This window comes from Gavia stellata, chromosome 2, assembly GCF_030936135.1.
Source record: "Gavia stellata isolate bGavSte3 chromosome 2, bGavSte3.hap2, whole genome shotgun sequence".
Lineage (NCBI taxonomy): Eukaryota > Metazoa > Chordata > Aves > Gaviiformes > Gaviidae > Gavia > Gavia stellata.
The window spans coordinates 76,259,849-76,286,881 of NC_082595.1; the positions used below are offsets into that span (position 1 = coordinate 76,259,849).

The 27,033-nt window shown below is 40.5% G+C and overlaps 1 protein-coding gene across 4 annotated transcripts; it reads left to right on the forward strand.

The window, feature by feature from the left end:
- The first annotated feature begins 514 nt into the window (after positions 1 to 514).
- Positions 515 to 26,654, forward strand: HMGN3 (high mobility group nucleosomal binding domain 3). 4 transcript variants are annotated; one of them, XM_059835138.1, is made up of 6 exons: positions 515 to 638; positions 15,272 to 15,322; positions 21,687 to 21,716; positions 22,332 to 22,379; positions 24,734 to 24,847; positions 24,964 to 25,345. In XM_059835138.1, exons 1-6 carry the CDS (start codon positions 624 to 626, stop codon positions 25,093 to 25,095), a joined length of 390 nt encoding a protein of 129 aa, XP_059691121.1. In that variant the 5' UTR covers positions 515 to 623; the 3' UTR covers positions 25,096 to 25,345. The 4 variants fall into 4 exon arrangements, with proteins under 4 accessions (XP_059691121.1, XP_059691127.1, XP_059691115.1 ...); XM_059835144.1 differs by lacking the exons at positions 515 to 638; positions 24,964 to 25,345 and adding exons at positions 1,142 to 1,217; positions 25,361 to 26,654; XM_059835132.1 differs by lacking the exon at positions 515 to 638 and adding an exon at positions 1,142 to 1,217.
- Positions 26,655 to 27,033: the final 379 nt, after the last annotated feature.

Sequence of the window (27,033 nt, forward strand, 5' to 3'; positions counted from 1 at the left end):
CGAGGAGGAGAAACCGGAACTAGTGGGAGGAGAAAGTGAAGGGAAATTTAAACAGGCTGAAGTAATTCAGCTGTACAACGAGCACTGTAGTTTTTCTGAGCGGATGCTGTTCGCCCCACGCGACTTGCCCGATGCACCCAGACGGCCGGTTCGCCTTCCCGACCGTTAATGAAGAACCGCGGCACCTGGCAGGTCGCCTCCGGGCTGCAGGCGGGCTCCCCCCGAGGGCGTTCGGCGGTCGGCCCTGCCCCCGCTCCCCACAGGGCCCGGGGCCGCCGCCAGCCCCAACGGTCCCCGCGCGCGCCCGGCCTCTGACCCGCCCGTGCTGGCCCTGATGGGCTAATCAGGATGGGCTCCCGCCGGAGAGAGGGGCGCGACGCAACTGGGGAACCAATCAGGAGCCGGGGCTGCCCCGCTCTGCCCGCCCCGTCGGCGAGGCGGGCTCTGGCGGTGGGGGCTGCCGGGGCGCCGGGGGCGGCGCGGCGGGCACCGGGCGCGGGCAGAGCTGCGGGCACCAGCGACACCGGTGTCGCCGCCGCCGCCGCCACCACCACCGGGCGGATCCGCGCTTCTGCCGGAGCTTCTTTCGTCGCTTTACTTTCGCGGCCCGGAGCAGGGACATTATGCCGAAGAGAAAGGTAAGGCGCCCCGGGCGTGCGGCGGGTCCTGCCTCCGCGCCTCCCCCGGGCGGGGGCGGGGGGCCGAGCGGCGGCCGGTGGGTGAAACGTGCCTTAGGGCTCGGGGGCGCCTGCTGCTCTCCCGCCGCCCTTCCGTTCCGGAGCCCGCGGATTGCTCCCGAGCCCGGGTATTTTGCTGCCTGTTGCAAGCCACCTCCACCCCTCCCCGCGCCGCCCGCTGTTTACTTTCCCGGCGCCGCGCGGGGCCGTGTCGCCCCCGTCCCCGGGGGGTGAAGTCGCTATCATAACTCCGGCCCCCCCCCTCCTCCCGCCGCCGCCGGGGAGAAGCTCTTGCAGCAGCTGCGGCTTCGCCCCTGGCCCCCGGCGGGAGGAGTTTCCTGCTTGCAAACTCCGGCAGCCGCCGCTGCCGCCGCGGGGGGAGCGGCGGGGAGGGGGCAGCCCCCACCCGGGGCGGCCGGATCCCGCCGCCGCCACCTCCCGCCGTGGCCGGGTGATGGCTCCGAGGTAAAAGGAGGAGGGGAGAGGCAAGCCATGTTTAAAACAAACTACACCCTTCTCCTCGCCTCCCGCGGCAGACCCGTATGTACCAACTCCGGCGCCCATCCGGGCAGGGCCCCCGGGGGCGGGGGGCGGCCGCCGGGGCGGGGAGGGGAGGCGCGGCGCCTCCTGAGGGAGCGCGCGCGGCCCCCGCCGCCACCCGCGGGGCCGGGGAAGCCACGGCCGAGGCGGGGGGCCACGGCCGGCCCCCGCCGCGGTCCATTTTTTGTTCTCGGAGCGGGCAGCCTCCTCGGTTGCGAGACCGCGTTCCCGAAGGGAGAGAAACTTCGGCGGCTCTGCGGCGGCCGGGCTCGGTCGTGGGGGGGGGGGGTTTCTATCCCTCTCTTTCCTGTTTGAACCCGCAGCCTTGGCTGCGCGGCGTCCTGGCCGCGGGGAGCGCTTGCGGTGCCGGCAGAAGGCAGGCTGAGTGCGGACGGTGGCAGCCGGCCCCCTCCCCTGCAAGGTGCGGGGCGGAGGAGGTGCCCGCCCGGCCCCCGGGGGTGGGCGACCGAGGGAGGGCCTGCTGGAGATCCTCGTCGAGAACTTAACTGCCCGCCTTCTGCCGGCGCTGATTGAGTGTGATGAGAGACGTGACACTAATGCACACTATGACAAAAAAATAATAGCTGCAGTCCTTTAATTTTAACTAGGTCAACCAAGGCAAAGCAATTTGTGGTTTTGGGGATTTCCCCAATGTCACCTGTGACCTCCTAACACACCATATCTGGGCTGGGGCTCAAATCTGTTTTAATAAAGTTACAGGTAGATGATGACTTCCAGGTAGCTCGATGTTCCGTTCTTGTCCTTTTGTTATTCCTTATGGGAGGTATCAAAATGTCAAATTGTCAAGTGTGCTACTGAATTATTTAATTCTTAGTTAAGAACCTGATTAAGAACCCTGAAAATGGGTACAATTGTGGGGTTGATTGCCTTTATTGGGGTAACTGAACTTGAAGTTAGTGAATGTTGGGCAGTTTTTCCTCTTGCTCTTCTGTCACTGTACCCTTGTATAGGCCTCACGTGCTCCTGCTCTTTTAGTGCCGTGGCTTGTCATCAGGAAAAGGTTGAAAATTGGCCTGTGCCCGTAGGACTCTCCACAACTTCGGAAACCTTGCAAACTTCCTACCCTGTTTCCTTTGCCCTTCTGCGTTCTTATAGTACAGGTAGTGTTTCAGGCTGTCCTTGCTACGAGGGGGTAGAGTTAAAGTCACTCATGTAGATTTTTTTGTGGTCTGTTGTGAAATGTTTATTAAGAGAAACTATCTTTGAGTACTAAGTCCTTCAGAACATGTCCTCTTTCTAGAAGATTATAAAAAAGTAATAAGAACATTGCATATGGGATCAGAGCAATGGAGATGGATTTTAATGGTGCAGTAAATTTTAATTTACTTAGCGTTGTATGGGTAAACATTTAAATTTTAAGATTATATATGAATTATGGGTTTTGGGAAGCACTGGTTCCAGGAAAAGTGTGTGATTAATGGCTTTGCTTTTTGAGAAAAGTGAAATTGCCATAAGTATTCTACAATAGTCAATTTTATTCCAGAATAACATCCACAGAGTGAGAAGTTAGTGATACAGCAGTAACTGAATAATGACACCAGTCAGCTTCCACATAGAGACAAAAGCATCATGTGCAGCTAACAGTCAATTCTTCTATTAAAATTTCTAACTTATAAAAAGGCTGCTAACACTGAAAGTTTTATAAGGAAATAAACGTCAAAATGAGTAATTTTTACAGTTATGGGGGTAAGTAAATAAATAATATTGCAGAAAGGGCATGAATCCACCTGTAGCTGGTTTTGTATATGCCTTAGTTATCTAAACTGGCTGGTTCTTTTTGTTTGCTTTTCTTTTCATCTCTGATTTTTTCACCTTTATGTAAACTGAAGTCCACTGCTGAGTCCGTGGCCTTATGTTCATTATGAATATTATGAACAAAAAAAACGTAGGCTGTCTCCCCTTCTGTAGAGGGCTGCGGCCTAAGGTATTGTGGTATCGGTAGTCATTGATTGAGGGTCACGGGGAAAAGGAAAAACTTATTTTGTGTTGAGATGGTGTTAAATACTGCGCTAAAACAAAAAGAGGTTGAACTTTGGATTCCTGTCAGATTTCTGTGCCCTTTGTCTGTTGTAATAACATGTTGTGGTGTGAACATGGCCTTTCACAAGAAGAATGGCATGCCAGTGTGGGATAAAACAGAATGCTTGTTGTGGTATTGATAGCAATGAACGCTTTTAAATGGATTGGGATGTTTTGTTTTGTCGCTGGTCTTGCTGGAATTAGCTCTTGGGTCGTACTGGAAAACTCCTTGATCTTGAAACAGCCCCAATAAAAATGTCTCAATGTTAGCCGTAAAAGGATGAAGAACCATTCTGTACCTGATGGCAAGAAGAATTATGGTACGGTCACATACACCTGTGTGCATAAGCATACATATGTCAGCTTTAATGTGATTGTCATCAAGGTGAACGGTACTTGCACCTTTATGTAGAATGTGCACCATCTCTGATGAATGTTAATAGTGGTGACTTGTCCAGTATTGAATGGGGAGCCCATCAGTTAGTTGGGGTTGCAGTCCAAAATGACTCAACTCATTCTTTAATCTGACTCTGTGCAATGCGACCTGCACCTCACATATTGTTTTGAAAACACTTGCAGTTGAATCAGATGTGAGGACTAGATGCAACTTTTTCTTATTATTTTTTTTTTTAATATAACATCTTTGAATGTTGCTATTGTTTCAGAGCAAATAAAAGATACCGTGGTCTAATTAGCCACTTCAGTAGACTATTTGCTGCCTTCTTGTAGTCAGGAATGTTAGTTTCTGCAGTACCATTGATGCTGTGAAAATGTAATAGAGAACATCTGTGGCAGGTTCCTGTTCCATTGTGCAAACTCACTGTCTTTAAAGTTGGAGAGACTAGTTGGTTATATTTACTACAAAAAACCAAAACTTCTGAATATTTTGCTTGGAATGCTGCTTCTTTAGTGGAAGTTGGACTTGATGATCTTATAGGTCTTTATGATCCTGTGAAGTTAGAAGGTGCCATATCCGGGGTTGTCCTATTGTAATGTATTTAGTTACATGATCACATGATAGTTTTTTTGTGGGACTTTTACCTTACTAGCTGTTTTGCCAACCAGGTATGTAATCAATGTATTTTCTAACTCTTGGGGTTAAACACACATTCTTACAGGTACTAACCTAGAGCTGTTAAATTTTACTTGTGCTTTTTTTTTGTCTGGACCTAAACTCAATTCTCTTTGTGAAATCCTTCTGCATGTTTGAGTTCGCATTTCTGAAGTGTCATGAATATTCAAAATGTTTTTCCTCATCCACTGATAAGGAAATGGGGCACAGAAGTAAATGATGGAGTTGTTAGAAAGGTCCCTTCATCTTGGATTCTCAGGTTAAGATGTCTGTCCTGATTTTCTCTTCCCTCTAATAAGCACCTCCTGCACTCTGAGAGGTGCATTTGTTGTTGTTACTTCTTCGTATTTGTCTTCTTGCTTTGTGGTGTGAAACTGAGGAACTTGCAATAGTAACCGGTTCTCTAAAATTTGGTTGGAGCAACTTGTATGTGATGAAACACCAATTAACTAATGAAGCCAAGGATCCTGCAGATGACAGCTGTTTGCTGTGGCTCTGAATGATCCCGCTGTTGCTGTTTGGTCTGTGGAATGAGGTGTAGATCTTGTGCAAAGAGTATCAGGTGAGTTTGTGTTCATCATGCAGCAGTATGAAGCACACTCAAGTGCTGTTTAGCTCAACTTCATGTCCCTTTCCATGTTTTGATACTTCAGCCGTGTGTCAGTCCATGCCAATTCAACATACCAGCATCAATGTAACAGAGTGGTTTTTCTGCTAAGGTTATCTACATTTTGAAGCTACTTGGCAGGAAAGAAGCTGCAGTGTTGTTGTGGGGACTCGCACCTTGCCAACAACTTGTTTCATCACTGGGTTTGGAAGCTCTTGGTCTGTAGCAGAGGCACTCTTCATTTTATCCTAGGACACACTCTGTTAGCAGTCGGACGTAGAAATGGCAGCGGTTCTGTATTTTATTTCACGCTCTGGAGGTGATTATAGGTTAGAAGGGAAAAGGGGGTCAGTACCAGATCCAGATATCTTGGCTGCTGCCCTCTCCCCCCTCCCATTCTGTCCCACTTCTCTCTCCAGACTTTCATTTGAACACCCCTGCATTTCATGCTGTCTGCTTCCTCCTTTCTCCCTGTGCTACGTGAGGACTAAGAGCAGAAGTCAGAGCTCTGAAAAGGTAGTTTCTCTTTCCACTTTTCCTGTTAGACCAATCCTAGACCATTCAGTAACTACTGGCAAACAGGCTAGGCAACAGCAGAAGATGACCTCCTTTGCATCCATGTCACTGAGGTATCCCTGACTTTGACAAACTCCTACCTAACATGCCAGCAGGGTCCTCAGGTGGGCTTCTACCTTCGGCATTCTTTGCAGGGACAGGTAAAACGATTGCTATGCAGAGATGCACTTAACATTCAACCAAGCCAAATGGAATAGAGGTGCCAGAGCATCTTCAAAGATTTCAGGAGTCTTCTAATACAAGGGAAAAGCATGTTTTGTCACTTATCAATTTTAGAAATTGTACCATTTGTACTAAATTTGTAACTATTGAGAATTTTAAACCTTGATGTATTTAAAACAATTGAAAACTGCTTAGTTTTCTACTACTCCAAGTATCTGATCAGACTGACTCAAAGGATCTACATCTTTCGTAGAAAAATGAAGAGATCACAAATTTTTATCTCCATATGGTATATTTAGATATAAAACAGTGCAGCAGTGTTGAGTGGCACTGAAGAAAAAACATGCATGAGTAATGCTGCTATGCTGTGTTGCAATAAATTATGTTTACAGGGCTATTAAATACATGCAACAAATATTTGTCCACGTTTTATATTAAAGATACACTTTAAAATAGTTAGGAAGAGCTAATTATAATTTTTAGCTATGACTGTTTTTTAGTTATGGAGATTAAAAGCTCGTTGATGAAGGATTTATAGATCTAAAATTTTTCTGATCATTTTATACGAGTCTGTAAAAATCTGACCCATTTATCAGCAATTGATAACAATGTATATAAATTTTTTTCTTAGACCACACTGAAATACAGTTGGACTTAATGAATGGGCAACCTAAAATTTCTTAGGTTTTCACTGAATTGTCAATTAAAAATCATTCTTAATGCTCCTTGGGTGCATTAAAACATGATATCTGATGAGGTGTAGCCAGTAGTATGATCTACTTTGTAAGTCATCACCTCTGAGTTCAAAACTAACCAGGTGCAGGTAATCTTTTTTATATACAGTAGTTCAATATGCCAACGGGGTAATACTATTTTGTGTTCTGGAGTATCAGTATTGTTAAGTTTAAAAAATAAAAAAGTCCTGTGTGTAATGGAATGTAGCAGGTATATGCTAATTAGTTTAAGGCTGCTTTTCTTCTGCCTTCCTTGAAAAACTTCACCTTCTCTGCTGTTTTATACCGAAGCAGTATCTGTGTATAGGCCTGCTAAGTTCCAAGGTGTATCCATTGTGTTTCAGAGAAATTGTATGAAGTTGAATTTTTCTTGACATGATTGTAATGTTGTCTTTTGTGTAAGTAAACCATATCCAGAGATTTCTCTTGGAAATTAGCACTTCATAGGATCATACTGGCCACTATGTATTTTCTGGTTTTTAACTGCACTAAGCTAGCACAGTGATTTATCCCATCATCCAGTAGCCAGAAAGGTGTTTTCAGGTGCTGAGCTTAAATTTCAGGCCATGATCCCCTTAATGGTTTTTTGCTTAACAGGTTTGAATGTGCTTTTGAATTTTTTTTTTTATCCTGGATCATTTTACTGATCCAGTTTAGAGATGCTGCACAGTGGCACAGTGAATGTGTGGTAACCTGTTAAAGGGGAGTAGGGCTGGGAACGAGCAACTGGCTGCATGCAGAAGTAAGATGCTCTTATACCAATTTTATTGTTGGCAAAATTGTCAGTGTGGGACTTTACAGTTTGGACTGTATTTCAACAGATACTTCAAGCTGGAGTGTACAGGCCAAAAGAAGCAATTCCAGGTACTCATTCCTGTCCTTACTCTGATTTAACCTGTGGGATATCATATGTGTTTGAGGTAGTTTTTGGCCAGACTGGTCTGCTGATCTAGTTTCCCATACCTTGGCAAAAAGAGTTAGGCTGGTTCATTGGCAGGAATGATTAGGTGGGGAGGGGCAGAACTCCTCTTAGCAGCAGCCAGGCATTAATCAGCAGCCCTAGCCAGCTCTTCTTTGACTGTCCCTAACTACGAGTGCATAGAGGAGTATGCTTTAATCCATTAGAATAATCGGAACAACTCAGTGGTCAAATTGTGTCCTTGCCCCATTTTGGGAGGGGGAGGCATTGGGCTTGGTTTTTGTTTTGTTTTGGTTTTTTTTTCCCCTTGGTGTCTTTGGAAATTACTAATTTTCAAGTAATTACTCCTGTAACTTGGAGATACAGCTCCTGTCTTTCTGTAGTAAAGAGTGGGTGTACTTGGTGACAGTGAAAGCTGCAAATATAAAATGGGGTGTTCCCTAAGAATGTTGGGATCCGTCTTCACAAAAAAATTGCATATGTTCCCATCAACACCGTCTTCATTGGGACTGTTGGGTATGTTTGCTTTTCCCACCTAGCTTTCTCCATTATCCTACTGCTACTCAAGTTAGTAGTAGCACACAGTGCTTCCATAGTTGGAAATCAAGTGTCTAATGACATTTTTACCTCTGCAGTGTTTTGTTCTTCTCAAGCAGAGTTGAGGAGAAGTGTCGGTGCTTTATTTGTAGTAGGGAAACATCCTTTATCTTTGCTGCATCCTTTCTTCCTTATCCCACCTGCAGCCTCCTGGAGACATTTTACTTTTTTGTTCTCTTGAAACTGCATTTAGGTTGTCTATGAAGCTCTTCATTCTGGCTGTTGTGGTAGAGCAATACTCCTGTTAACCCCAGTGGGAATTATTACTGACATGTAAGAGGTTGGTGTATCTAAGACGTTGTACCAGTTGTGCCTTTAGTACCTACCTCTTACTCTTCGACCTGCTATCATTATCTCTGAGGTTTGCTGTTCTGTGGCACCAGTTAGTTGAAACAACAACAAAAAAGGTTCTTTTCTAGATTATTGTGGTTTTATCACAATTATGTCCTCTGGGAGGGGAGGAATTATACACCTTTCTTCAGTCATTCGGAGTACTTCTTTTTGTCAGAGGTGCCTATTTTCAGGAATCAGTTGTTATTGAAAGTAGTTGTCTAAATTTAATCTCTAAGTAGATAGAATAATATTTTTTTAAAAGATTTTTTTCAGAAGTACTTTTTGCTAGTTTTGCTTTGCAAATCTGATCAGTTCTATTTAGATACAGATTTCAGAACCTAATCTTCAAGGTTTTAAAAACTCTGGCTCTGTATGTAGACTTGCATGAGTTGATCAGCTTCATCTCACTTGCAGCTTTGAAAGGTCAGAGAAATAATATTAGGGACTGGATTTCATCCATCATATTCTTTGAATCTGCCTATTTATTTTATGGTGGCAGTAAAATGGTTAAGCAAATACTGAGACAAGAATTTACTTACTACCTAGCTGAATTTTCACGTTTGGTGTTCAGGGGAAACAGAACAATTGCAAATGCACTGTGCTCACTGCTCCTGTGGCTGATCTGTATTTTTCAAAATGCAGCTGATTACTTCACTGTCTGAAAAAGGAACTGTCTGCCTAATTTTAAATTACAATGCTGCGTTTTTAAATCTGAGCCTCTAGAATCTTTACTCTGCTGTAGGTAGACTGACTACAGGGAAGACAAACTTGGAAGGAAAAGTAAAAGTCAAACCAGTTGTGAGACTTTTAAAATGTCCCATCAAATTTAAATGTGTTTTAAATTATATTGGTCAATCTTTGACCTTTTTTCAGTGGGAATAGCAAAGCCTCAATCTACAATGAAGGAATTTCCTCTTTTGGAAAAGCATTTATTCTGGCCGGATTTGGATATCTAGAAATATCCCAGGCTTAACTTGGTTTCTGTGTCTTCTGTCTTGTCTGGAAGAGCATAAAGCTCACAGAGGGCACCTGTTAGGAATTACGGAACTTAATAAAAAGCATTTTCTGAACCTACTGATTTTGTTTATAACCAGTTTATTTGCATTCTTATTTTCTCATATACTCTTTGAAAATTCAATGCATGTTAACCAGTCACTCAGTTTGGCTTGAATCTCTAAGCAAGAATTGAGACTTTGATCAGGAAATGTTTTCTCTGATTTCACACCCCCCCCACCCCCCCAATTGCTTATTAATACCAGGGGACATTAATGGTGGTCTTTATATTTAAACTTTTAAGTACCGTTTGTTTTTTCAGAACTTTGATCTTCACATTCTTCCCCAAAGAATTAGAAAATTAAATATTCTGCTCTTAATAGATGTAAAATGGAGGTATTTAAAGTCTGAAAATTACATATTGTATAATATTTCATTGAAATATTTATTAACATAAAATATTAAAATATTATATACTTAAAGAATAAATATTTAAGCAGGTTTTTTGTTGTTGGGGTTTTTCATTGTTTTTTTAATTGAAGAATATATGTACATAAATATGCAGTATATACAAAAAAAATCACCTTGGATTTTTTGGAAAAGAACAAGACCAATATCATTTTGGATAAGCATTTAAAAAATCCAGCCACTAACCAGATTTAATCTGTACTTTGCTCATGGTTCTGGCATAATTACTTGATTTTAAGTTAGTGGCATGCATTTTTCCCCCCCCCCTTCCAGGTTCAGGCTCTTGGTGGAAAAAAGAAATGAAGGGATTCAGTAGGAAGAATTCCTGATTTCTTAAAGCATTTATTAGGGGCAATTAATTTTACTTGCTAAGTTCATCCACATTGACTTGGCAATGAGCACTGTTCTATCTGCTGAAAACATCACAAAGGTTAATGATAAGATGCTGCAGGAGCTGAATGAGGAAACAATGGTTGGAAGGGTGTTGCAGGAGTTGGTTGGTGTTAAATTAGTCAACACATAGTCTTCATTAATCTAAAACAAGAAATAAACAGCATTTTAATTACATTTATGAACTGGCACAAAATTCAGAGCTATTCTGAAGGCAAATAATTAGAAGATCTAGCATGTATGGGGAAACAGTTCATTGAATTAGATTCAGTCTAATGCAGAGTTCTACTCACAGAGAAATGAGGGGAGGAAAAATTTTAGGAAGACAGTGCAGTAAACCCTGAAAAAGGCTTCTTTTGCATTGTGGTTTTGTTGCAAGCTTTTATTGTGTTTTAATTGGTGAAAAAAGTTGTTGGAGGACTGACCAAAGCATTACATCATGAAAATTGCAGCTAGAACAGTGAGCCAGGAAAGTATCTACAGGCAAATCCCATTTCACGCAGTGTATAGAGATGTGGCTGTACAAAACAGCTTGCAAAGAAGGGAGTAAACACTGTAGAGAACACTCAGGTGCTAGGTGTTTGAATGAAATTGGCATATGCTTTTTTGGGTTTGTTGGTTTTTTTTTTTTTCCCACATGGGTGTGAAAAGACTAATTTCTGTCCCAGCAGAGCCAAGGTGTTGAGTTTTGGCTAGTAATAAGATCCTTCAGAGAATGAATGATCTATTTCATTTTATAAGCACCCTTCTGTACTGACTGTTACTTCTCACACACTTGTATTCTCATTCTTTGTGCTTTTTAATGTACTCCTTTATATTAGTACAATCTGTTCATTTAAGTACAAACAAAATATTTATCCAGAAGCTGGTCACTGCAAGTTCAAACACGTACCTTTGGATGTCTCCAACAGACATCAATAACTTCACTACTTTGTGTAACTGTACTTTCATTACATCCTGCTTATATTGCAGGGGGTTGATTAGAAAAATTGAAGCTTTTTGTTTCTTTTGTGATGCATCTCTACCAGGTAACTCAGCCTTAAGAACAATAAAAAAAAAGGACATTTGCCTGTATGTTCTATTAAATGTTTCCTTAAAACAGTTACCTAGTTTTCTGTTTTCAACTTAAGAATTCTGTAATGGTGTTGGCATTGCAGATACCACAGTATTGTCCTGGTGTGTGGAAACACCGGTTCTTATATGTACTTCACAGCTGGTGAAATGCAAGGACTGTGTATACAAACAAGCTCAATTTTAATATTCCTTTGATTGTTTTTTTTGTTTTTGTTGTTCTCTATCATCTATTAATATTCCTTTGTTTTTTCTAATCCTCTCAAAATAATTTTCTAGGTTGTCCTTAAAAAGGGGCAGGGGAAAAAGCAAATTAAAAAAAAAAAAAAGCAGATCGCTGATAGACACAGGGAATCTTCCATGCAGCCTTCCAGGTTAATCTTGTGGTATAAAAGTTATGCAGCTCTGACAGATCTTACAAACTTAGCTACAGCTTAATTTACAATCTTATTGCCAGTATGTAGTGCTAATTGAGATATGACACAATGTGTGGTCATCTGAACCTAAAACTTGCTATTAGTTTAAACGTTGAAAGTGCATTTAGAGTTAGCCAGTCAGCTTCTTTCCTTCTGTGTACCTCTGTGATTGGGGGGAAAAAAAAAAAATCATTATTATCTGTGTCCTTATTTGTTTTTTTATTTTATCTGTCTTGTCTCTTGTAGGCATTCATACAGTCAATATCAGGCCCAGCAGGCCTATAGCGACTACTTTATGAGTATAATACAGGCATCTGACGAAGTACAGCTGAAGAATTACCGAGGTTGGAGTACTGCCTGTGTCAAGTGATTCAGTGCTTGCCTTGGTCTTTGATTTTGCTGCACAAAACCTGCAGTGTGGACAGTCCTGCTGCTGACTAGTTTACGATGTAGGGCACAGTATCCAGGGTGCATTTTAATGTGACTGGGGTGTCATGTGAAATACGGTGAGCCATAGCATTACGTCACATGGAAAAATGTGCCAATGGAATAGGTTACTTAGTATGTTTGGTTGCTTTGAAACCAGAGTTCCTTCAGTAGCTTGTCACCAGGACAAAAGATAGGGGAAGGGTTCCTGTGGAAGAGTTACGGACAAGGACTTCAAGGTTTTGGTGGTATCTACATAAGAGTCCTGTGACTTCCAGATACTAGTGCAGACAGTCACTGTGGGTAGCATGCCAAGTTCTTTGGGAACTATGCTTGGCTCAAATCCATTCTGTACAAATCTCTCTGGTCCCTAGGGAGAGGAGAAAGTACTGCAAAAACTAGCATGAAGATCCGCATCAGCTGGGACTCACTGGAATGTCTAAGTAGGACTCACAGGGGGGAAGATAAGTTTCCGTTCCTCTTTTAACAAATATATTATAGCCATATCTGACATGCATATTTTTTTGGTGTGTCTGTCAGGTTAAAGAGTCCCAGGCTGCTTGCAACTACCCTGTGCCACATCATTCTTGTCTGTTGTACTGGCTCAATTGTTTGTGCAGCTGTGCAGTAAAATGATTCTGCTGGAGCAGGGAAGACTATGTATTTATAATTTGTATATATATTTATAATATTTATAAATTTGTTTAAGCAGCATGCTATTTTTCAGTTGGATCAATTACTTTATTCATGACATGGCCTCCGATGCAGCCCTGCCGGCATACTGCGGAGCCAAGGCCCTGGGAGGATGAGCGCAGCCTCCAAACGCCTGGACTTTTAGTGATTTCAGAGAGGAGGGAGTAGATCTGAAATGGAAATGAGAGCATGTCAGAACCCCTTGCTGCTTATTCACACCTCTGAGATTATTACTGTGCATGTCGCTCCATGGAGAAAGTTATGTGGCCTTCAGAATTGCTGTTGGATTTTCTAAGTTGAGAGGGAATGCTAGGCTAATTAGCTAACTTAACTGAAGCATGTTGTGTAATATATCATAGTAGTATACAGTGGTTGTGGTTGCATTAAGAGTATTTTTTTATCCCCCCCCCGCCGTGCGGTTAGCTTCATGAGCAGTTTTTAAAATCTGTTGTCAAGCAATAATATTGGCATTTAAAATCAGGCTGCTCTGTCTATCAGAAATGTAGGAGACTTTCATTAGTGCTAAAGAGAATGGGCTAAATTACTGTGTGGTAACTGTGCGGTATTGCAGTGTGGGAGTTTGCTCCTGGGCAATTACTACAAGGCTATTGGCATGTGGCAGTGCCATCTTGTGATGATTTAGCCTTGTTTCAAAGCTCTGTGATTCCTAAAACTGAAGCAGAGTGAAACAGCCCGATTGTGGAATGTCAGTCAGCTTAATTTAGTTTATGGTGAGTTTTTTAGCCTGGCTTCTGAAGGAAATGAATCATGCCATCTTTCTGTCCCTACCCCTGTAAATCTTGAGCCTTTTGGCCACTATGAGGAAAAGATTATAAAATCCGAGAGAACTTCCATATAAATAGGTGCCCAGAACAGGAAGGATGCTATTGGAGTTCCCTCTCAGGGAAAGGGCATGGTGCAAGTTTGTTAGACTCAAGAAAATTTATATAAGAGAAACAGGTGTTATGAATTCACGGACTACAGAAAAACTATACCGAGAGCTCATACCATATTGTGAGCTGAAGAGGGAAGGTGTAGGAAACAAGACTTTGTTACTGACAGTGATCATGGAACTACTTGGTTTTGTTTTCCTTACGGCTTTTGATGCTCCCAGCATCACACCATCAAGCTGTAGCAACTCTTTAGTAACCAAACTGAAAGGCTTTTAGGAATGCAAACATGAAACAATCCTGCAGGCGGCTGGTGAGGCTGCAGTAGTGTAGGGAACAGTAAGGCTCCATTTTGGATGCCTGACTGTTGCTATTCTGAGTTGCTCTATGCTGTGCATTGCTGCTTAACTTCCTGCTGTTTTCTAGCTACTTAGATGATCAGTCCTTGGCTTTTTTTAAACCAGCTGCTTTTGTGGCATGCTGCCTTTCTGTCAGGAGAGCACACAGTAATAAAGCCACGTTTTATTCTCTGGTGAGCGGTGTCTTTCTGTAAGTATGTTAGAGCCCAATGCCAGGAGAAGGCAGTGGTCAACTGCTGCAAACTAGCCCGTCTTTTTCTCTGCTCCAAACCATAATTGTATAACTCCGAGATGTGCCGTGTCAAAATCTGGGAGGAGGTTTGGGTTAGGATTGAAATGGAAAGGCAAAGGAAAAGATAACTAGCCTGCTCCTTTACTGATTGAAAAACAAAACAGCAAGCAAATTGCTTTCTCTGCTGCCTGTTAAATGCCTTTTTGAAACACACGCCATTCTTGTAGTTCTCCTCTGCTACTGCTCCCTGTTTTTCCATGAATTGCTTGCTTGTAGGTAGAAACCCAGTCATTTGCAAAATGTGAAGTAATATGTCCTGAGATGTAAACAAAAGGCAGAGTATTTTTCCGTTTTTTTTTTTCTTTTCCCTCAACTGTGGTTTAACTAACGTTTCTCTAGTACCTCTGGAAGACCAGCATTAGGATGGTCAGATTGATACTTTGTTCTTGTGAAAAAACATGTTTGTCCCTAGTTTCCCTGTCAATGTCTTGCTGTTTTACTGATTTTTACTATTCTGATGGAGGAGATGAGATGAGGGAAAGATAGTGGTAAAGCTTCCAGCTGAGTGAACCTGAGGCACAAAAATAGTAAATGAGGTAAAGAAATCACTCATTTCAGTAATGCTGTGCTTTTTTGGTTCATCTTATCACATCTCATTACTATTAAGTTCATGTTTGTGAAGAAATATGTTAAATTTCTTTGGGATTTCAAAAGCCCTAGTAGAGCAAACCTCAGATTTCCAGTTCATGCTGTTGTGCTACCAACCACTGATTAGATGGAGCTCCCACTGCAGCCTGCGGATGCTTTAGTTAATTGGCTAGAGGGACCACTGAGGGATGCTGTGTGATATGATATATATATATGTACCTCGTGATGATCAGTCCTTGTGTTCTTGCTTGGAAAATCTAGAATGGCTTTGGTATAATGCTGCTTGTGAGTACTAATGTAAATTTGCCAGGCTTCTGTAAGTTGCTGCAATGTATAGAAAGAAGAATCTTCACTGTAATCTTTGTTTTGCTGTTGCCTGGATGCTTTTAAGTCTGTAATAAAAACACTGACTTAATATTTTCTTTCAGTCTCCAGAGGGTGCTGAAGGCAAGGATGCAGCAAAAGTAACTAAACAAGAGGCAAGTAGATTTCTTTTTTCTTTTTTTTTAATTTATTTTGGCATGTAATTTTTGGCATGTAACTTTTTAACTGAAGATCTGCAATCTTGCATATCAGAAGACTATGCATTGCTCTGGCACTTCTAGTGAGGTGTTTTCAGTGGGAATAATGACAGTAAACCATATTTGTAGCTTATCTGGCATAATTTGGTTTTGGTGCACTGAGGATTCATACAACTTATTAGTACACAAAATACATTTCAGAAATACTTAGGGCTTTGATAGACAATCTCTGGTGGATCTTGTGGCAACAGTGTAGGATGTTACTGCCTGGAACTGTTGCTCTGTCTCTAGCGGGTTGGCAGAAGAGGGTTAATGCACACACCTCAGCCAGTCTACTTTAAAACTATTCTTAGCTTAAGTGACTGATGGAAGGGTGTCTTGAATTAAGATACCAGGCTCTAAGCTGGAGCAGCTGACACATTTGTGTGATTTCTTTGTCTGAATTTGTTTTAAGGGCGTAGTAACTTCTGTCAGAGAAGGCAAGGAGACAGCTGGTGATACCTTGACCTCTACAGTAAAGTTTGCTAGTTTGTCTGTCACAGCCCTTAATGTCAATTGAAAAAAACAAGTAGAGAATTATGAGGATTCATTTTCTTAGGTTGTCATCTTTTGTGGCAGACAAAGTTAAATCAGGACCTTGAAAAGAATGGGTGAATATCCAAATGAATTAACAATTAATTTCTCTTCTTGTAAATCTTTGAGCATATTTGAATAGGAGAAATTGTCTGATGAAGTTTTACACTTTCTGAATTGAGAAGTTGGTTGTTGCTCAGTCCAGCAGAAAAAGAGGGTACAGTGGAAATGTCAAAATATTTCAAACAATAGTAAAGTTTACAATAAGCTCCTGAAAAAGACAGGTAGAGTAAAAAGGAGGTCTGAGAGGAATAGGTTTTGATACCTCGGTATCTTCCTATGGAATTTCCTAGAAGACAAATTAGTTTCTTTTTCATAAAGTATGAAAAGGCTGACTAAATCATAGTAAAAATATAATCTCCTTTGCTTGGAATGAATATTTTTCTCTGTCCAAGTTTAAATATTATTTTTTCAAGAGCCAGAAAAGTAGAAGCTCCTCCCTCTAAAAATTTGAGACATGATTGCTAGAATAAAGAAGAAAGACCAAAAAGCTTACAGAAATACACAGGCTCTCTGGAGAGAGCCTGCTGACTGAAATATGAGAGCGCTTAGAGTAGTCTTCAGTCAAAGTGAGATAATAGTGGCTGTTGATGCTACAGAAAAAAAAAGAACGAACAAATTAAGATACTTTCAGTAGATACACCTGTAGCTCTTAGTGTGTGAATGAGGAAAATAGTTGTTGGATTAGATAAGAAGCTGTGGGAGCTCTTGGAATAGGTGGAATTTACGCAGGAAAGGTGGCTTCAGTCTGTATCAAGAGAGGCCTATGTGGATGGCACTGAGGAGATTTGCAGAACTATTTTAAACTAAACATCTGAGGGGAGACTGGCAAGTTCTTGAGAGCACATAGGGCAAAGTCAGAACTCCCTATCAGGTGGAGAGCCGGGGCTAGCACAGAAGCCATAAAAGTTTGCATCTGAAAAAGTAAATAGTAATCTTGAGAAATAAAGCCCTGTTTAATTCATGCTGATGAAAACAGACAGTCAAGCCAAAAGGCAAAAGCTGCAAATCTAAATCTGGGCAACTTGGACCATCTAGCTTTAAATAAGGACATTGATATAATGGGCAACTAAGAAACTTGTTGGGACACTGTGACATCAAGGCACAAATTATGCAGAGTTGAGAGCTAAGTTGCATTAGTGGTAGAACGGCTTTCTGTTATGTGTCTTTAATATTTCTCTGGATTAATTGTATCAATAAGTACATCAGAATCCTTTATGGATTGCCAAGCCATGTGTAAATGGGAAGTATATAGTGCAGAAATTGTGCCAGGTGTCATCTGACCACAATAATAAAAGTGGCAATGGGGGATGTTAAGGGAGATCAGAGAGGCGCTGAGGACAGAAATAGTGTTGATGGGTATTTCACTTACCCCTCAGAGTTTTGGTAGAAGGCAGCGGATGGTATTACAAAGACAAAAAAGTTGAAACTATAAATGCTTGTTTCCTGGAGGAACAAATCAAAGGGCCAATAAAAGGATAATCGACTCTTTTTATTTGGTCCTCAGTAGTATGTAGGAACTAGTTAAAAAGATGATTGTCAGAGAACTGTTCTGTAATTGTGACCATTCAGGTTCATCATCCTTGCAGGAATGTAGGTGCAAATAAACTCTGCTATGGTAAGATTTGATAGCAAGAAAGGGAATTTTATTAAAAATGAGAGCCTTATAAAAGGAGCAGCTAAAAAGTTCAGTGGTTTCAGGTGGCAGAGAGGCTTTGTGGTATCCCATGCTAGAGGCTTGCAGAAATGCCTATTATTATTTTTCAAAAGCCCCCCCGCCCCCCCCCCCCCAAAAAAAAAAAACAAAAACAAAACCAAACCACCAACAAAACCCCAGAATTGCTTAATAGCAAAATAAGGGAAATTTATTATTTTTGAAAGGTGTTTTTTGTATTGATGGAAAACAATAAGGAAAGGAGCAAACCCTCCAGCATGGCGAATGTGAAGCTGAAGAACAGTAATGAAATTTCTGCTATGGAGAATTCTTAGGGAGGTTCTCACAGAGGAGCCTTTTTTAACGATTGTAGGGTTGGAGGACATTCTTTAATTGAGCATGAGCAAGAATTAGGCAGTATTCACCAGCAATTGCCAAACTGTGAAGTGCAGTATGTAATTTACTGCTTGCATTGGCCTCAGTACCAGAGTAACTGAAGGTAATGAAATGCTCCGAGGACTTTAGATAAGGGATTCTGGAAAATAAAGCCTGTGAGTCTAACTTGCAAATGTAGTTTAAAAAAAAGTGTATGTGGACAAATGTATAATGGGAGAGATGACGTGGATTTTGCAGAGAGAAGTCATGCTTCAGGCAGTTGCGTTCTTTGTAGAAGTCAGCAGATACAAGGATGATAGCATGCCAATCGATACAGTTTACTTGCATGTAAAGAACACTTTTTGATAAAGCTCCCCAAGCAGGTTCTTAGATAAACTAAGCTAGCATGGATTAAAGGGAAGATCTGCCTAAGAATTAGTAACAGATAAAGATATGAGAAGAGAGTAGGAAAGAAGTAGTTAATTTTCATAATGGAGGAGAATTATGACTGGAGTATTGGAAGAATTTGTGTTTGGGCATGTGCTGCTGAATATATTCATTAATGATCTAGGAGAAGAGGTAGTGGAGAAATGGCAAAGTTTGCTGAAGTTTATAAAAAATTATCAGGGTAGTCAGCAGTGAGAGAGAACTGAGAAGGGTGTTACTGTCACTGAAAACTAGGTGATAAAATATCAATAGAAATTCAATATGGAGAAATGTATCTTTCTGTACTTTTGTACTTGGCACTTGTGAGACCACACCTCGAATACTGTGTTCAGTTTTGAGCCCCTCACTACAAGAAGGACATTGAGGTGCTGGAACGTGTCCAGAGAAGGGCAACGAAGCTGGTGAGGGGTCTGGAACACAAATCTTATGAGGAGTGGCTGAGGGAACTGGGGTTGTTCAGTCTGGAGAAGAGGAGGCTGAGGGGAGACCTCATCGCTCTCTACAATTACCTGAAAGGGGGTTGTAGAGAGGTGGGTGCTGGTCTCTTCTCCCAAGTGACTAGCGACAGGACAAGAGGAAATGGCCTCAAGTTGTGCCAGGGAAGGTTCAGGCTGGATATTAGGGAAAATGTCTTCACTGAAAGTGTTGTCAGACATTGCAACAGGCTGCTTAGGGAGGTGGTTGAGCCACCCACCTTCCCTGGAGGTATTTAAAAGATATGTAGATGTGGAGCTTAGGGTTTAGTGGTTTAGTGATAGACTTGGCAGTGTTAGGTTAACAGTCAGACTTGACGATCTAGAGGGTCTTTTCCAACCTAAATGATTCTATGATTCTAAATGCAAATTAATACAAAGAGGGGAGGGGAAGACACAGTGACGTCACCAAATCAGCTGTTAATCAGGGGAGAGATTGCGAAATCCCAGTGAATAGTTACTAGAAAAGTCAGTTCTTTTAAAGAAAAGGTAACTACAATATAGGAAAAAATACTAGAGGACAGGGTGTGAAACATCAGTGTATCACAAGATTAATTTTTGTGCTCCCAGAAGTGGGACTAATAAATGAAGTTCTCCTGACTCTTCCTTAAAAAGGCCGTGATAGAATGAAAAGGATACCAAGTATAGTGGGACAAACAGAGGATGCAGAGCAGCTTTAAAAAGTAAACCTCACTACCCATCTTTTCTAGAATTCTTGACTTTTTGTATAACAGAGGTGTGATTAAAATCATCAGTAATACAAAGAAAGGCATTTGGGGAATTATTACGCATGTAACCCGAAAACAAGAGGAATCTAGTTAAAGTAAGAGGCAAGAAGTTTAAAGGAAAGACAACAAAGGGGCAAGGTTTTGCTTTTTCTTTTCCACACAGTGCGTAATCCTATTACGGAACTCATTGCCACAGGATGTTACGGAAACTGAAAGTGTAAACGGGTTCACTAGGTTATTAGACAAATTTATGGAGAAGATTACCCCTGGGGACTTAAACACGTGATGTGGCTATAGTACCCAGGTTAGCAAGTTCGTGACTGTAGATTGCCAGAAGCTGGCACGGCAGGAAAGTGCAAAGCGTTGTTCCATGTCTGCTCTGTTTCATAGACTCTTTCTGCAGGTGTTTGCTAGTCAGCCACTGTCAAATAGACTTGGGCAAGCTGCTAGTTCCTGGCTTAGTACAGCTGTTTGGAGGGGGACAAGGGTTCCAAAAGCACATTAAAATGTGACTTTTGCTGACTTGACTGCAGTTTCCTCCTTATAATTGTATGACACAAAATACGTACAAACTCTGAATGAGAATTAAAATGACTTACCCGTCAGGCGTTTTTGAAGAAGGTTTGTAAAAGAAGATGCCTTGAGCTAGGAGTTCTTTGATTACCTGACCAAGTGAAATGCTTTATTTAACCTCTTCTAAAATAATGCTAGGCTGCTTAACAAGCAGTTGATATTCTAGATTGCCAAGAAAATAGAGGTTTACTTTTTTTTGTTAATGATGCATAAATATTTGATAGCTGAAAATATCGTTAGATGATTTATGACAAGACTTCTATTTTGCTGGATGCAAATCTGAACTATTCACTACTGCTTTCCATTAAGAATATTTAAATGGCTCCAATGAATACAAATTACTGCATTCTTCAGATATTAACAGCAGCTTTTTCCTGTTGCAAGGTGTGTGGAGGAGCCATGTTTTTTCAGCTCAATTTAAATGCCTAATATGTAATTAAGAAGATTTTTTTTTTTTATTCACTTTTTAAGCTGTGTTACACTGGGTATTTGTTGCAGTTGAATTGTCCCTTTATTTTGGCTACAAGTGCCATTCCAGTTTTATGACAGAGACCAAACTTTACCTCTGTTTGATAACCATGCTGCGCAACTGGATCATGGGTTCATCTGTTGTATTGAACACAAAAATATTGTGAACAAACTAATGAGTTTATAACTATTTCTAAGTCTTAACTCATCTTCAGTAATAAATTTATGACAAAGAACAAAGTGAAATAAAATTTAATACGGAGGTGTCTTGAAGTGATAAAGAAAGGTGGAGGAAAGCAGAATACCTGACTTTCTTCTTTCCTTTTGAGAATTGTGTTTAAATAGAATAAATAATTTCTCCATCTCATCCTGCAGCTGTCTTTGTGCACCTGGACTCTCGGATTGAGTGTGTGGGGAACTGAGGAAGTGGAAGGACTTAGTTTCATGTTTTGAAATTTTAGCGCTCTGATATCCTCTAGGGGAGGATGTTAACTTTATTCTGCTGTAATCAGATGGTATTTTTACCTGCTATTACAAGGAGCATCTGCTAGATTATAGAAACATCATTCTAAGTATTTATGAGAAAGGTTCAGTGTCCTGTGCAAATGTCAAGCTTGCTATATTTGTGAACCTTTTCATAGAGCAGCAAGGGATTTGGAAGTACTTGTAAAATATTGGAGGGGAGGGGGGATTTGGAAGTACTTGTAAAGTATGGGGGGGAGAGTATTTAACTGTATGGGTATTTAGACATTATAATTCCTGAACAATTTTTATTACTAATTTTCACATCACTTTGTCCTTTTAAAATTTTGATCGTCCAAAATGAGGAAGATGTGAATTGTGTACGGCAATAGAGATGTATTTTGGTAGTGGCATATTTTATGCTGTCACCATGAAATGACTGATACTATGTTGCTTTGGATACTGTTTGCTGTAAGCGTATAAAAATGTTTTCTCCTTTTTTTCTGTAGCCCACTAGACGATCAGCAAGATTGTCAGCTGTAAGTATGTGTAACAGCTCTTGGTGTATACTTTTCTAGGCACATATGGTTTCTCAGACCAAACAGTTTTGTTATATTTTGCTTGATTCAATTTTTATTCTTGCTGAGGGATATTTAAGAACTCTGGAGCTAAAGTTATCTGTGTTTTCTTGGTTTCAGGTTGTTCTGACAAAAGATGTATTTCCCCACCTCAGTGCAACACTGTCTGTTATGTGCAGTATTGACTTCATACTGTTTTGCAGGCTGATGTTAGTTGTGGAAATGCAACTACTTCTCTGGAAAGGAGAAAGAGCTGTCCTTCAAGGACTTCATTTGATGCCACTACTAGTATTTGGTTTTAGTTCCTTTTCTCTCTTAGAACGTATCTGACTTTTTTTTTAATAGTTACTACTAGTTTACTCTTAGAATGACCCTCAAATTGCTTTGACTCCTAGAGGAATGAGCTAATGAAAATGGGTGTGTACAGTGATGAGGTGCATTTGTGCATTAAGGTTTTTCAGTCTTTTTCTAGATGCATACTAATGAGCAGGAAGTAAGGGAAGGTGTGGGGTGGAGGTGGCTGGCTGGCTTCTGGTAGTATGTCTAACACATTGTGCAACTAAAAATGTTTTATAGAAACCTGCTCCACCAAAACCTGAACCCAAACCAAGGAAAACCACGAAGGTAAATACTCTTTGTAGTTGCCATCATTGTAGCCAATAGTAAGCAAGTATACTCCTTCTTTGCATTGCAAACAGTTCAATTAACAGCGTTTTTGTGAGGCATCAGCTCCCATGCTCTCCCCGCAGCTCCCTGCCCCGCCCCACTCCAGCCCCCACCCCCGGTTCCGTCCCGTCCATCCCCCCCCCCCCCCGGAAAAAAAACAAATTAGATCATTCTTTTCTTTCTGTTCCACCCCTTCCTGGCCTCATTACTGGCCCAAACAAAATGTCTTGCCTGTTTGATATGCAGACCATGTTAGTTTGTAGTGAATTCCTAGTTTAAGAAGAATCTTTACCTTTCCTACACCTTTCCTGAAATGTACAGGTTTGGTTGAGTAAGCTCTGCCTGAGACCTAGCAATTTCTACAATAGGATTTGAGATTACTCTGTGCCATCCAGTTTCCTTGTCTAGAGGGGCAATACTTCATTTCATAGTGAGAAACTCTTATCTGTTCTTGAAGCCTGGCTGTTGCTGAGAATGCACAATTATAATTAAAGGTGAAATTAAATATATTTAAATTGAATGGTTTGGGTTTTGTAGGCCAGTTACAGTCAAATTAAAATCTTATTAGTGTCTGAAATACCTTTTCAGGATTTCTGCATATAAATCATGTCCTTCAGAAACTGTAGATTTATTTGTGCCCAAGGGGAATGTGAAATAAGAGCAATTGCTTTATTGGAAAAAAAAACATGCTGGAAACTGAGTCTAGCACTCCTCACACAGATTTTTCAAGTCCTTTTACTGGTACCTCAGTTGGGCAAGTATCAGGATACAAAGTCCACGTGTTAAAGTAAAACTCTATGACTTTGAACACTGTATCAAATGAAATTACCAATAAAGTCTTGCTGAGTCTATCCTGCTCCCCTCTTAAAAAGACTGTTAATATAGAAGGGAATATGGTAGCTTCTATAGCTTCATGCACATGTTGTGAAATGACTTCGGTGTTATGGAGTCAATCTAAGCTGTGTCAGAGACATTTGAAGCTCATTTCCGGCCACTCAAATCCTTTATGACATTATTCTAAGTAACTTTTTAATACAGTAATCTGCGTTTTTTCCAAACTCTAACTGGATCACGTTTTAAGGTGTATATTAATCTTGGTCTCCTAAACAGAAAACAGGAAGCGTGTACTGTGAACCTGCTAGTAAACAACCAAAAATAGTAGATTTCAGGTAATTTTTAGTGTTAAAAGCTTGCACATTATGTATTTACTATGTTGAGTCCTTAGCTTGTTCATTCGTAGGTGAAGAGTTAGGACTATACTCACAGCACCAATAAGCTTCTCAGTGGTGTAACATTGAAGCCGAAGGGTGAAAGGAGTAATTCAGCCTGCCCTGCAACTGGGATTACAGGCACTCCCTCCTTACCACCCCACTCCTGTGTGGGGATTGCTGGGGAAAGGTAGTTAATGAAGGGAGACTGACCTTAATATCCCTGTTCACAGCTACTCTTGCCAATTTGCATGGAGAATCTGGAGCAAATGATCACATGGAAAATCTCCGCAGTGTTTATCAGAGCTACTTTAAATACTAATGTAAAATATTCAATGAAATGCCATTTAAATTTTTATCCTACTGCACTTAAAATCCTTAAGCTGTGTTTCTAGTAGCCTTAGATCACAAATACAAATATGTACATAGAGTAAGGATTAAAAAAAAATAGACTTCAACATATGGATTGTTTGTTTAAGAGCAAATCTCCAAATGAAACTGTAGCTGTTAGAATAGCTCCTTTTGATAAATTCTCTGCTTTGTGTTGCTGCAGATGGAATTTTATCAGTGTTTGCCTCCCTAGTGTGTTAGTTGGTTCTTTCATTGACATGGAATGAACATCACAGATGTTATCAAACTAACAAAAGGACAGCTAACAAAAATACTTAATTTTTAAAATCTAATTTAATATTTTATGTTAATTGAAAGTGTAGTGCTGCTACATAAGCAGTGTGTTGTTTGTTCTTGGCTGAATAAGCTTTCGGTATACTGTAATTGGATTGGTTCATACAGATATCTTGTATATACCTCTGAATATATACAGCTCAGCTCTACCAAAATAGTTTGAGAGGTTTTTGTATCCCTGTAAATTAGCAGAAACAATAAAGAAGCGGTCATCAGCATTTTCTAGATTTTTTGAGAGTCTCTATATAACTTTTGTGGATATAAATTTTCCAGGTAGTCTTTAGCTGGTTTGCTGTTTCAGTCCAGCACATGCGGCTTGCCAAGATCTGCTTTTTAGTTCATACAAAGTTTTTTTGATAAAGATGTAGGGTGCTGGCTACTCATACAATGTCCATGCCCATGTTTTTAATCTTCTGTCAGAAGGAACCTGGAACAAAGGCCAACAAAGGTGCTAAAGGGAAGAAGGATGAAAAGCAAGAAGCTGCAAAGGAAGGTACTACACCATCTGAAAATGGTGAAAATAAAGCTGAAGAGGTACTTTCCACACATACCTCCTGCTGATTGAATCAGTGTTTTTTAATTATTCAGCCTTTCAGACGTTGATAGCATGTTCATAATGTTTCTTTTTATTGCCCATAATGTTATTGCAGATTCGCATCTCTCGCTCAACTGTTAGTGTTTCAACATCCAGAGGTGCCCCACCCAGCACACTGTCAGTAAAAGGGCAGATTGAAACAGTGAAAGTTAAGGGTATGGTAGAGCATTCAGCATGTGTGCAGTGAATAGAAACAGGTAGTAGTGTGGTGCTTTTCAGTATGAACAATGGAAGCTGACAGGTAAGGCTTGTATTGCTTTTGAAAAGCTGGAACAAATAATTTAAGAAAAGTGTGTGAATGTACCTGTTTTGTTTGTGTAAATGTAATATGGACATAGGTTTGAAACCGAGCTGTTGCAAATAAGAAATCAAAGGAATAAAGGTAGTTCAGGTATTTAGGTATGTAATGGCAATTTACTATAGTAATTAATTTCTTTCTTTCTTCTCCACAGGCTCAGAAAACTGAATCTGTAGGTGACAAGAATGAATGAAATATCATGAAAATTTTGGGTTGATTTTATGTACCTCTTGGACAACTTTTAAAAGATATTTTTATCAAGTATTTTGTAAATGCTAATTTTTTTAGGACTATGATAGTTGACATATTAAACTGTATATGAACGTTTCCCTTCTCATAACAGTGCTTTTAGAAATTCCCATTGTTGCCAAGTAATATAAATATCAACTTAATATTGCAAGGTATGTGTAAAATTGGATCAGCATTCCATACACTTGCTTTAAGAAGTTAAGTCTTGTGCATATGGTGATGTTTTTACTGTGTGTATTTGAATTTTTCATGCAGTTTTTCTAGAGCAATAATCAGTGGTGCTTTTGTACTTAGGGTTTATGTGATTTTAATGAAACATGGATAGATGTGGCCACCTGCTGACTATTTTGGGTTCTTTTAATGGATTAAAATAAAAGGTCTCCTTGCCTGCAAAACTACAGTCTCATAATGTTTTCTCTAAATCTGAGGAATGCCTTATTCACATTTTCAGCTGTTACAAGGAAGACTAAATGATTTAGCAACAATTATTTTGCATGCAGTCTATTTGCTTTTTTGCTGATGTCTGATTAAAAAATACCCACACAGGAGTAGCAGGCTGGGATTTTCAGTGGCCCACAACTTAAGGGACTTACAGATACATTCTTCAGATACACTGTCACAGCGCGAGTAGAGTTGCAATACTCTATCAGGATCTTGTGTCTGTAACGAGCTATCAATACAGAATGAATTGCTTGATTGATAGAGACATACAGTAACTTAAAAGTAGCTTCGTTTCTCCCCCACTCTCTTTTCAGTAACTACAGAAGGCTTGTGTCGTACTCTGTGGAAACCTTTCTTTCTATCTGCAGCCTCAAATTTAATATAAATAGTAATTGCTGTTCTGCTTCAGCTGAGGACAGTTGTTAATACATCAAAATCGCTGTTAAACAGCACTATATATTTGGTACCTGGTAGAAATGGAACAATGAAAGTTATTTTTGAGGTGATGTGGTGGATTAGCTAATGATTTTTTTTTTTAGTGTCCATGTTTCAACTCTGCAGCTCATTCTAAGTGTGTTTTATAATTTTTCTCCTTCGCTTTTCTCTAGGGGTCCTGGTATTTCTATTGTTACTTCTGGGATGGGAGGGGTGAGAGAAAGGATGTTCCCTGTTCTTCAGTAGCACTGATTTGTATTGCTCGAGTGGTGGCCATTATGTCTGAGGATACCTATTGCTTGTTTAAGTCAATAAATAAACGACTGTTGCCTGACCTAGCATTCTATTTATTCTTTGGGAAGAAATCTCCAGTTGCCTTTTTAAATTAAAACAGAAAAGAAGCTAAGCCTCTTTATACTTAAAAATTGAAAATTGGTTACCAAAACCCTATATGCTAACCAGAATAGTAGTTAAGACCTGCATTGAGGTAAATGCCACTGCTGCTCTTGTGATAGGCTTGCTACAGCCAAATAAGAGGAGGCTGTTCTCTGCATCATGAACTTAGTTTAAATTTTCTTCCAAAACTAATTCTCTGCTTTTGGTGATGGAAGGTAGAGGGCTGTAATACAACTTGTAGCTGAATGAAGAGGAAAGTTCATATTGTTACTCAGTGATACGTACTTAGTGGTCCTGCACAGTACT

Excerpts from the sequence above, each read along its gene's own strand:
- HMGN3 (XM_059835132.1), top strand. The coding sequence starts at position 1,170 with ATGTTTAAAACAAACTACACCCTTCTCCTCGCCTCCCGCGGCAGACCC. Across the intron at positions 21,717-22,331 it reads GATCAGCAAGATTGTCAGCT|AAACCTGCTCCACCAAAACC; the intron begins GTAAGTATGTGT and ends AATGTTTTATAG. Across the intron at positions 22,380-24,733 it reads AACCAAGGAAAACCACGAAG|AAGGAACCTGGAACAAAGGC; the intron begins GTAAATACTCTT and ends ATCTTCTGTCAG.